The sequence below is a fragment of the Impatiens glandulifera genome, chromosome 2, assembly GCF_907164915.1.
Source record: "Impatiens glandulifera chromosome 2, dImpGla2.1, whole genome shotgun sequence".
NCBI lineage: Eukaryota > Viridiplantae > Streptophyta > Magnoliopsida > Ericales > Balsaminaceae > Impatiens > Impatiens glandulifera.
In genome coordinates, this window is record NC_061863.1 from 60111563 (window position 1) to 60123007 (window position 11445).

General features: G+C 33.8%; 4 protein-coding genes across 5 annotated transcripts; 2 read left to right on the forward strand and 2 right to left on the reverse strand.

Moving 5' to 3' along the window:
- Positions 1 to 242: 242 nt before the first annotated feature.
- On the forward strand, positions 243 to 2539 carry LOC124926650 (diacylglycerol O-acyltransferase 2D-like). Of its 2 annotated transcripts, none has more exons than XM_047466921.1 (10): positions 243 to 411; positions 510 to 775; positions 870 to 944; positions 1016 to 1101; positions 1348 to 1454; positions 1535 to 1690; positions 1769 to 1855; positions 1939 to 2036; positions 2113 to 2200; positions 2290 to 2539. In XM_047466921.1, exons 2-10 carry the CDS (start codon positions 588 to 590, stop codon positions 2389 to 2391), a joined length of 987 nt encoding a protein of 328 aa, XP_047322877.1. In that variant the 5' UTR covers positions 243 to 411; positions 510 to 587; the 3' UTR covers positions 2392 to 2539. The 2 variants fall into 2 exon arrangements, with proteins under 2 accessions (XP_047322877.1, XP_047322876.1); XM_047466920.1 differs by having other exon boundaries at positions 243 to 406; positions 504 to 775.
- Positions 2540 to 4063: 1524 nt separating this feature from the next.
- On the forward strand, positions 4064 to 5462 carry LOC124926924 (thioredoxin reductase NTRB-like). Its single transcript, XM_047467255.1, has 2 exons — positions 4064 to 5120; positions 5208 to 5462. The coding sequence occupies exons 1-2, from the start codon at positions 4079 to 4081 to the stop codon at positions 5285 to 5287; spliced, it is 1122 nt and encodes a 373-aa protein (XP_047323211.1). The 5' UTR covers positions 4064 to 4078; the 3' UTR covers positions 5288 to 5462.
- A 587-nt stretch (positions 5463 to 6049) lies between these two features.
- On the reverse strand, positions 6050 to 7902 carry LOC124925101 (receptor-like cytoplasmic kinase 176; the record flags this gene model as incomplete). The annotated part of the gene is made up of 5 exons (XM_047465072.1): positions 6050 to 6460; positions 6574 to 6697; positions 6883 to 7025; positions 7101 to 7242; positions 7552 to 7902. Coding segments are annotated over 5 exons (1104 nt in total), but the record flags the coding sequence as incomplete, so codon positions are not given.
- A 279-nt stretch (positions 7903 to 8181) lies between these two features.
- Positions 8182 to 11299, reverse strand: LOC124926856 (receptor-like protein kinase FERONIA). Its single transcript, XM_047467164.1, has one exon. The coding sequence runs from the start codon at positions 10982 to 10984 to the stop codon at positions 8279 to 8281; it is 2706 nt and encodes a 901-aa protein (XP_047323120.1). The 5' UTR covers positions 10985 to 11299; the 3' UTR covers positions 8182 to 8278.
- Between the last annotated feature and the right edge of the window lie 146 nt (positions 11300 to 11445).

The following is an 11445-nucleotide window of genomic DNA, read 5'->3' on the forward strand; positions in this document are numbered from 1 at the left end:
GAACAAGTTTATTATTTTTAATTCTCTTAATTTTTAATTGTTTTATTATTAAAAACGACAGTATACCTAATTCTCCTTACTTTAATGTTAAATAATTTTAAGTGAGTAAATGTCACATTGAGAAAGTTAAGTGATAAAGTGAATGTAAATAAAGTAAATGAGAAAAATTGAATAAATATATAAAGTGACTATCTTTATTTATAAATTCATTCAACAATAACCAGGACTGGATTCCAAATCAATACTTTCATTCGTCATTCATTCATTCATTCATACCTTTTTCAAATCTGAGCAGTGTTTTACTGTGGGTATCCAAAGATGGTTTCGAAGTCACTCGAAGCGTAGTGTTCTCCGACGACGAAGGAACGTATTCAATCGTTTAGCTACTAGACAAGAAAAATAAAAAAAAAGGTATCTTTGTGATTTTTTTTATATGTATTATATTCGTGAATCGTGATAGATTAACTTTTTTTTCATCTTACTTCTCGGTTCGGTGGCTTGACAGAGAGGGGTCGATTGTATCTATCTGGGCTCTGCTAATTCAACAAACCCATTAGTTGATTCGATCGTGATTTAGGTTTTTTGTCATGGGTTCGGAGCAGATTGACGGAGATCTACATATTTCACCGTCGCTGGCACCGACCGAGTTTCAAGGGAAACAAGGCTCTCTTTTTCATTCTGTAGTGGCACTTTCTCTATGGCTTGGTCCATTTCATTTCCTAGCCGGTTCATTTTGGGCTTCTTTCTTCTTCCTTTCACGTTCTATGTTCTTCACGTATGTCTTTGTTCTCTTATCTGATTGTATGAATTGTAAATACCTCGATTGTTCTATCCACTTGCATAGATTTGATGATTGTTTGCCATTTCAGGGTGATGGGAATTTTTATTATATTGACAGTGATTCCTGTAGATGAGATGAACAAGTGGGGGAGAAAAGTAGCTAGGTTTGTTCTATCATATTCTTCTTTTAAAACTTTTAATTCTCATGTCTAATTCAATGTTGGTCCATTTTCAGGTATATATGTAAACATGCAGTTGGGTATTTTCCGATTACTCTTCATGTGGAGGATATGAATGCCTTCGATTCAAATCAAGCTTATGGTAAGAGTTTCTTAACTTGGGAATTATATGAAGAAGATATTAATGTAAACAGTTTTTAGTGTGAACCTCTTATGGATTTGTATTACATGTTGGAATAATTTGAACAAATTCCACTTCATCTGTTGTATTACATTTACTACCAAACCGAGTATGTGATTCACATGACAAGCTAATGCAAATGAACATAACTAACTTAACAGATTTCCAATTTTAAATGACAGTTTCCAATTTTATTTTATTTTGAAGTTTTTGGGTACGAGCCACATTCAATTTTGCCCATCGGAGTTGTTCCACTGTCTGATCTCTCAGGTTTTATGCAACTTCCGAAAATCAAAGTTCTTGCAAGTAGTGCTGTAAGACTTTCCATCCATTTTAACTGTTTCATTTTATTACCTGTAGAACAGTTAGAAAAAAACCAAAATTGTTTTATCAGGTGTTTCGTACGCCTATCTTAAGACAATTATGGTCGTGGTTGGGGCTTTCACCAGCTAGCCGGAAAAACTTTGTCTCCCTCTTGACATCCGGTTACAGCTGCATAATAGTTCCAGGTGGTGTTCAAGAGATTATCCATATGGAACGTGGTTCAGAGGTTTAATTTTCTTTCAATTGAAATATTATTGAAAAAAGCAAAGATAAATGTATGATTAATGTATTCATTAATTTGTAGATTGCATTTATCAAATCAAGACGAGGATTTGTTCGTATAGCTATGGAGGTTGGAAGTCCCTTAGTTCCGGTTTACTGCTTTGGCCAGGTAAAAAACTAAAAATAATGTCTATCAATCATTTGTTAATTTTGCAATAAATAAACTAAAAAAAAGTCCATATTGTATTGCAGTCGCACGTATACAATTGGTGGAAACCAGGAGGAAAATTGTATGTACAACTTGCAAGAGCTCTTAAATTCACCCCAATAATATTCTGGGGAGTACTTGGGTAATTAAACATTCATACCACGGTTGTTAACAAAATGTATTTTTTTGTAAACTGTTTTAATTATTGAAATTATCAGGTCTCCTTTGCCTTTTCGACACCCAATGCATGTGGTTGTGGGAAGACCGATTGAAGTAAGGAAGAATCCAAAACCTTCTATAGAAGAGGTTTGTTTCTGTTTCATTTGAATTGTATAATTAGTAACCTTAGATTGTTCTAGTTTGAATTGAAATTTATTGATATTATGTGTTTTCAGGTGAATGAAGTACATAATAAATACATTGAAGAACTTACAAGTCTGTTTGAAAGGCATAAAGCTCGGGTTGGCTATGGAGATATTCAGTTGACAATCCTCTGACTACTATTTCCCAAAAAGGACTATTAGTTTTTTTCTTCTTCTGTAAAATCTTAATTTTAGGAAATGTTTTTTCTGTTGATAAAATATTTAACAATAAATGGGTGGATATTTGATTTTTAAACCAATATGTTTTGAAAGATACTCTTCATTATGAATCATTTATGATGTTCAGTACAAAGTGGGCAAATGGTACTGGGCAAATGAAAGTTTTGATAAAACTGAGATGAAGCAGAAAGAGCTGAAATCAAAGTTAAATTTGTGTTTATAGTATATATGTAAATCTTTCCATCATAAATTAGAGTATTGCACACAAACTATTGGAAGAGTCAATGGTTAAATTAAAGTTTTCTTGGTTAAATTTATAGAAAAGAAAAAAAAAATGATATTTTCTTTTGTTTTAACGTTTTCGAATGTCGTTAATTTATTATTTAAATAACATTTATAAATAAATAAAACATAAATATTAAAATTAAAAAAAATTAATAATAAAAACAAATGAATTAATACAAAAAAAATGAGAAAATGAGAGTTGATGTTGGTTATTTGGGAGATAAAACTTAATATTTTAATTAAAAAAATATTATTTGGTGTAAATAATAAAAGTTTTATTTTTGAAAGTGTTATTTACTTAATTATTCCTTAAACAATAGTATAATCAAATTATAAAATATTTAAATGATCAGATTATTTTAGTATTTTGTATATTTAAAATGACAAATTGATGAAAAGATAGTAGATAAGATATTTGAATTTTTGAATAATTTTTTTAAAAGTATTATTTAATTATAAAATTTTAAGATTAAAATATCATTAACTAAATAAAATACCAAACCTAACCAAACACGATATCGCCTTAAATATAATTGATAAAAAAACAACGAGAGACAAGAAAATAGATAATTTATTTATATTATATATATATATATATATATATATATATATATATATATATTATCACTTCTTTAATCTATACTTACCATAAAAAAAAATTAGAGTTATTATTTAATTTATTTAATAAATTTATTATTTATTTTATAAAAATATTCTTAAATATGAGTGAGAAGGGAAATTTGATGAACTAACCATATTAATTTTTTTTTATATAAAAATATATATATATATAATAATTTTTAAAATTTTGATATATTAATAAATTGAAATATTTATAAATTAATATATATATATAATATATATACAATAATTAACTTTTAAGTTCTATTTTAAAAATGAGATTATTGAAGTGATTATAAACTTTTAAAAATGTTGTACTGACAAATCCTTATTTATATTGACATTTTTTTTAAAATAAAAGTCTAATTAATAAAAATAAACCAAGTTAATAAAAAATTAAATGATAGATTAAATAACATTATAATATTTAAATTATGACTAAAACATTAATCTTATATTAAATAATAAAATTTATTTTAACAATTAAAATTTAATAACTTAAATTTTCAAATAAGTTATAAGACTAAATAAACAAAAATAATAAAATATTAAAATAAACTCAAAATCAAACAAACCATAAGAGTAAATGAAAAATAAATTAGATACCCCATCCACCATTTGATTTAAATTACACTGTTTCCCCACCTCCGATCACGTTTGGTTGACTTTTAATATATGAAAAATAAAATTTTATTTTTTAATTTATAATATAAAGGGTTAGATTTTAATTGTAAAAATGTCCAACTTCTTACAGGTTTTAGGTAAACTCAAGAAAACACGGTCCTTGTTAGGCTTCGCCGCCGCCGCCGTCTCTTCATCGTCTTCCTCGAAGATCTCTACACAATCTTCTCCCATGGCCGAAGAACTCAAGACTCCTGTCTGCATAATCGGAAGCGGCCCCTCCGCCCACACTGCCGCCATCTACGCAGCCCGCGCCGAGCTCAAGCCCATTCTCTTCGAGGGCTGGATGGCCAACGACATCGCTCCCGGCGGCCAGCTTACCACCACCACCGATGTAGAGAACTTCCCAGGTTTCCCAAACGGAATCATGGGCGGAGATCTAATGGATAATTGCCGCAACCAATCACTCCGTTTCGGTACTCAGATTTTCACCGAAACCGTCACCACCGTCGATTTTACCTCTTCTCCGTTCAAGATCATTACCGAATCTCACTCCGTCCTAGCCGATTCCGTCATCGTCGCCACTGGTGCCGTCGCCAAGCGACTCGTTTTCCCCGGATCCGGAGACGGAGAAGGAGGGTTCTGGAACAAGGGTATCTCCGCTTGCGCTGTTTGCGACGGAGCTGCCCCGATCTTTAGGAACAAGCCGCTGGCGGTGATCGGAGGTGGGGATTCAGCTATGGAGGAGGCGAATTTCTTGACGAAATATGGATCGAAGGTTTATATAATACACAGGAGGGATGAGTTTAGGGCTTCGAAGATAATGCAGAACAGGACACTGTCGAATCCTAAAATTGAAGTGATATGGAATTCTGCTGCGGTGGAAGCTTATGGAGAAGAAAGTAGGAATGTATTGGGGGGTTTGAAGGTGAAAAATGTTTTGACCGGAGATGTTTCTGATTTGAAAGTGTCGGGTTTGTTCTTTGCTATTGGACATGAACCTGCGACTAAGTTTCTGAACGGGCAGCTGGAATTGGATTCTGATGGATACGTAGTGACGAAACCAGGAACAACTCATACGAGTGTTCATGGCGTTTTTGCTGCCGGAGATGTGCAGGATAAGAAATACAGGCAGGCCATTACTGCTGCTGGCACTGGTTAGTCCATTCTTTCTCTTTCTCTTTCTGTTTCTCTCGCATTATGAATCTGATTTTTTGATGTTTGGTGTGATGATATGATCTCAGGGTGCATGGCAGCTTTGGATGCAGAGCATTACTTGCAAGAAATTGGATCTCAGGAGGAGAACAAAACTGCCAAAATGTGATTTTTATGAAGAAGAAGATGATTGATTTATGACTAAACATTTGAGACAAATATTGTTGCTTCTATCTTTCTTCCATTAATAAAAATATAAGTCTTCAAAGCTTGTTTGTGATTACAGATTCTGCAAATGTTTGGATTCTTTCTTTTCTTGTACTACAATTTAAAGTTTCTTTCATCAATCAAAATCAAGAACCAGTAAAAGAAGCTTCATGGAATGATCAAAATATGTATGTTTAATGAACTAACTTAAAGCCAAATTGATAAGCAAAATAAATACAAGTTCTTGATAAAGTGAGTTCATTAAAATAGAATTAAAAAACACTCAGATATAAAGACATAAAAACTTTGGTAGATCAGGACAAGGTATGGGTGTTTCGGACGGATTTATGAAAGGTCACAAAAAAAAATATATTTCTTATTAATATGTGTCTCAATCTATTAATAGTTGTATATTGGTTATTTTTACTTTTTTTCATCAAATTTATCATAATTTTAATTTTTAAATTCGTTTCTTGTAATTATTGAAAGTTTTTAATATTAGTATAGGAATTGATAAGTAAAAAAAAAATAAATTAAATTCTAAGTATATATAAATTTTTGGAATGTAATTTTTTTTTATCTAGTGATCTTATAATTCACATTATTATTAACATTAATCATATATTATTTATTAATTGTGTTATCATACCTTACTTTATACATGAATATATGTACATATTTTTCTATATTACAATGATTTAAATATACATTTCAGTAAATAGATCGACCAAACTGAACCAATATAAAATAAAAGGTTTAACTTTAGTTTAATGAGATTAAAGGTTGTTGGCTTATGATTTGAACAGACGTCTCCCAAAGAAGCTTGACATTTTTGGCTTTGCTATTTCTTCCAAAGATTCTACAACTTCCTTCATTGAGGGTCTTTCCTTGGATTTTTTATGCAGACATCTTTGAATAATTTTACCTGCCTTTACCGCTCCCACAAACGAATACTGCCCCTCGATCTGGACATCCAAAATGGATTTTATCCCTTTGCTATCAAGATAGGGCATTGCCCACTTAATCAAGTCTTGTTGTTCTGGGTGCCGATTCTTATCAATGACACACAATCCTGTAAATATCTCCAGAAGCACTACACCAAAACAGTATACATCGCTCTTTGTAGTTAGATGACCTGCATCATGTGATAAAGGTGATAGATTACTTAGTTTTAACAGTTTTAGACTTTTGCTAAAATCGAATAATTATTGAACACATACACACATACATACATACATACATACATACCTGTTAACATGTATTCTGGAGCTGCATAGCCATAAGTACCCACCACTCTTGTTGAGACATGGGTGGAGTAATCAGATGGCCCATCCTTTGCCAAGCCAAAGTCTGACAGTTTTGCATTGTAGTCCTGTAAGGAATAAAAAAAAACACAAGAATCATGAGCCAAATATACATCCATAAACAATTACAAATGAAATTGTTGCACATTCAAGGCTTTTTAGCAAGACAAACAAATAAAATGTGTAATATTAAACTAATCCAACAATGTGTCTAAGAGATAATAATGACTAGCTTGAGTATCCATATTTGAACCTTGTCAAGCAGTATATTAGATGATTTGACGTCCCTCACTATTATCGACGGTTTTGAAGTGTGCAAGAAAGCAAGGCCTTGGGCAGCACCTATAGCTATCTTGAGCCGGATATCCCAAGAAAGCCGTTTAGAAATAGAACCTTCTGCACAAATTAAGGGTAAATGAGATTTTAGCTAGTAAATTAATTGTTTGGTCTTTCTTTGTTCACAGTCTTTACTTGTGAAAAGATGCTTGTCCAAACTCCCATTCTCCACAAATTCATATACCAGACAGAGTTGTCTCTTTTCCGTACAGTAGCCAAACATTTTGACCAAGTTAGGATGACGAGATGATAACCTTCCCAAAACATTCACTTCCGCCTGTGGAAACAACACAAGTAGGTTTTAGGAAGAACTAATGCATATGCAGAAAAAATAGCTAGTCACTTCTGTTGCATATGTTCTTTCTTAAGCTTTTCTTCTGCACCTATTTGAAACAAAGTCCATTTAGCTCACTAAACTGGCATTAGAAGTTTTGAAGCAAAAAATTTTAAAATTCAATGGGTGGTTTGAGCTTACACAAAGTTTAGCGAGCTAAATTAACCTAGTTTACAAGTTGAGTGAGCTAAACAAACTTTGATCCTACTTCAGTTAAAACCAGGCTGGAAAAAGTTGTATTAAATGAATGACCTTCCACTCCTCATTGCCCTGCATGCCTCCAAGATCAAGTTTCTTGATGGCTACAGAAATTCCTTTACCAGGATTGCACGGTTCAAGTATCTTTTCATCGACCCAACCCCTATAGACTTTTCCAAAACCTCCTTCACCCAGGAAGTTGCGCAAATGAAAGTTTTGTGTAGCTCTCTTCATATCATTAAAATTGTATATTTTTAACTGCACTTCCACATTGCTTCTTCTAATGACAGGTTCACCATTAACCCCTAAAATTTTAAACAAATGAGAGTGTGGGTCAACTGGTGGTTGGTTAATTCTCACTTGCAGCAGAAAATAAGCAAGAACATTTATAATTAGTAATACATTAAGAAGATATCAGCAAATGAAAGAATTATACAACAAACACATGGTCATTAATTTGATAATAAAAATTGGAAGGATTCCAAGCATGAATTAACGCATGACCACAGTATTCTTCCTAACACTACACTTCTATACTAGGCTTTCCTCATATATTTGGAACTGAGAATGATTTTCTCAATACTCTTCGTTACATAAACTGTGTATATGCCTCGCAGCAGATAAGTACAGAAAATGAGTTCAGAACGACGGGACAGTTAGTAAATTGTAAGAATATACAACCCATGAGTTCAAAAGAAATTTTATATTCGTCATATTTACAGGTTAATATGTAACTCATTGCAATGCCACTGACATAATTAATAGAGCTTAATTTACTTATTTAGTTGGTGTGTGCATAATTTAAATAGAGACTAAACAGAAGGGAGGGATTACCTTGTTCAAGATCATGACTTGACGATTTTAGCGTCATTCCATGATCATTCACATACCTAGTATGTTTACTACGTTTTGTCACAGAAACACGTCCAAACAGGGAAGGATCATAATCTACAGGATACTCTTCATCATTCCATGATCCAAATTTCGGGACCTTCAACTTAATCAAGTTATTTAATGAATCAAGTTCCGAATGAAGGCGGGAAACAATATCAGCCATAGAAGGTCGTTTTTTGAGATGATTATGTAAGCACTCATTGGCAATTGTGGAAATCAATTTCAAGGAGGAAGCAGGTATTTGGCCTCTCAAAGAAGGGTCAACAATCTGGCCAATAATTCCATCTTCAAAGCAACTTTGGGCCCACAAGGCAAGACTTCGTTGCTCGTCCTCAAATCTTATGTCTATAGCCGGTCTTCCACAAAGAACTTCCCACAGAACAACTCCAAAGGCATAAACGTCTGTTTTCATGGTCAGCTCCCCATTTAAGAAATACTTTGGGTCTAGATATCCAAATGTTCCTTTTACTGATGTGCTCACATGGGTGCATGAATGGATAAACCTGAACTTTCTGCACAATCCAAAATCAGAAATCTTCGCTACCCAGTTCTCATCCAGCAAAATATTAGTGCTCTTCACGTCCCGATGTATGATGGTGGGTTCACTTTCATGAAGAAAATTCAAACCTCGAGCAGCTTCAATGCAAAGTTTTAGCCTTCTATTCCAAGGCAGAGGTTCAAGTCTACCTTTACCATCATTATAGCTTTTATACAGATGATCAGCGAGGCACCCACGTGTCATGTTCTCATAAACAATTATCATTTCTTTATGCTCATCGCAATAACCAATCAAAGAGACAAGGTGATCATGTTGAAGCTTGGAAAATATTCCAATCTCTGTCCAGAACTCTTCTGCCCCTTGTTTGGAATTTGAATTCAATCGCTTTATAGCAACGGTTTTGGTGACACCTTCAACATTCCCTTTGTAGACCTTACCAAACCCTCCTCTTCCTATAACTAATCCATCATCAAAGTTATTAGTTGCGAATTTCAGTTCAGCAAGTGAAAAACGGCGACACAGTTCTTCAGGTGGGTATGGAATGGGAAAGACAATATGATTTTCAACCTTTTCTTCATCAGGTGGGGAGGGAAAGACAGTTTTGTTATCAACCTTTTCATCGGGTGGGCATGGAAAGACAATTTTGTTATCAACGTTTTCCATATAGATTTGAAAATAGTAAACAATGATGTTCGGAATAACCAGTAGAAGAACAACTAATGTAAAAATATTGTTTCTACCACTGAAAGGTGATGCAAACCTTTGGGATTTTGTAGATAAAGGAATCACTGGATTCATCCCAGCAAGATTCTTGTCATTATTGCTCAACTTAAATACTTCCAATCCTTTTAAGATGGTATCGGCAGGTTCTTCTTCTAACTGGAGTTCAGGAATCATGCTTGAGTAAAAATCTATAAGCAGATCATGCTTACCCTCCATTCTATCTCCATCCATCATCATTATGTAATCCTTATAAATTGCAACACCATGCCCTCCGGCCCACTTGATCAGATCCCCATCACTCTCAGCCATCTGATTATTTATGAATAAACTGAACTTTCTTTGTCCCATCTCCTTGATTTGGTAATCAAGCTCGCAGAAATGGAATCTAACCAAGTACCTGAACCCCAAATCAATAGGTAACTTCCATGATAGTTTGAAACCACTCTTCATTGCCCAGGATGTCTGATATAGTTTTGATGGTGCAATGAATGTGGGAATTTTCCGATAGTTGATATTGGATGATGTTGCTGAAGGCGAAACGCTTGATGATCCAGATTCAACCAAATAGTTAGAGTCGCTAGACCATTCGCGAAACATCCCTGTATGTTGTGTAGACAAAAGGGGGATTCCACCAATATTCAACCTGTGTGCAGTCTCTAGTGCAATGCTATTACCAATTAGAAACAGGTGATTCTGTCCAACAACGGATGCTCCTGAATCACCTTGTGGAGTATAGTAAAGGGTATTGGGCATGGAGACAACTTCAACTCCATTAACAAAAGCATACAACTCGTCATCACAAGAACAAGTTCTAGATGGAGAGAATGTCAAGCGCAATGGTTTATTTTCTTCGACGTGCAAGGAGAATTCTTTGACAATAGACTTTAACCCAAAAGCATCAGCTGTCAAGGAAGGACTGAAGTTGCTGAGGAGGGTGTAAGGACCGGCTTTAACTGTAAAGAAAGCGTTTGACCTGGTGAAACCCTTGTATGAAGTAGGATAAAAATGCAAGCGTATGAATATTGGGCCGGAAATGATGTGGAATGTGTAGGTGAAGTGTGAATAGGACACCCGAGCCGTCGAGTAGGGAGTGCCAACAGCAGAGAGAGCTTTCTCAACTGTTTTTAAGCTTTTAGTTTTACCATTTTGTTTATCACTAACAAAGAATTTAGTAGTGGCATCTCCAATCCATTGCCGTCCATCAAAAGAAGTTGAATTGCCATAAGAGCCGCAATTAATAGCAATAATCTCCGTGGGGTAAAATTGAAGATGAGTTTCACCATGAACCATCCAAAGGCAAACAAGAACAAGATAATAGTGGATGAAACAGAGGAAGGTAAAGATGGTATTGCGTCTTGAAATAAGAAACATTTTTCTTTTGTTTTCTTAAGCAAGAGAAGAGTTCTGAAATGGATTATTATGACAGAAAAGAGGGAACCAAACTATGTACAGTCCTTAACCACACTATCTTTACTGCAGTGGACGTTTCCTCTCACCTGTTGGCCTTCTCTATGATGAATAAGCCAGTTTCATCCAAATAAGTCCTTCCTCCTGATGATTGCAAAATCGACAAAAAAAAGCTCAGGGTATTGAAGCTAAGAACAGTGGAATTTCAACTTACAGCAGAGAGAGAAAGTAAACGAGTTCTATCATTTATGAATATTCAAAGTCAACCGTTTTTTGATATAAAAAGTTAGTTAAATTGTTTAAAACTTTTTTTTTTAAATAAAAAGAGTGAAACCTTATGACCAAGCAAAAAAATATATAACAATTAAAAATTAACACAAGAATTTTAAATGCAAATAACATAAAAAAAATTCTTAATCTCATAC

What these genes read in the sequence shown, in the direction of transcription:
- LOC124926856 (XM_047467164.1), bottom strand. Translation starts at nt 10,984, where the DNA reads ATGTTTCTTATTTCAAGACGCAATACCATCTTTACCTTCCTCTGTTTC.
- LOC124926924 (XM_047467255.1), top strand. Translation starts at nt 4,079, where the DNA reads ATGTCCAACTTCTTACAGGTTTTAGGTAAACTCAAGAAAACACGGTCC. An exon ending in CATTACTGCTGCTGGCACTG is followed by an intron (nt 5,121 to 5,207) that starts GTTAGTCCATTC and finishes ATATGATCTCAG; the next exon opens with GGTGCATGGCAGCTTTGGAT.
- LOC124926650 (XM_047466921.1), top strand. Translation starts at nt 588, where the DNA reads ATGGGTTCGGAGCAGATTGACGGAGATCTACATATTTCACCGTCGCTG. An exon ending in CGATTCAAATCAAGCTTATG is followed by an intron (nt 1,102 to 1,347) that starts GTAAGAGTTTCT and finishes TTTATTTTGAAG; the next exon opens with TTTTTGGGTACGAGCCACAT. An exon ending in CGGTTTACTGCTTTGGCCAG is followed by an intron (nt 1,856 to 1,938) that starts GTAAAAAACTAA and finishes ATTGTATTGCAG; the next exon opens with TCGCACGTATACAATTGGTG.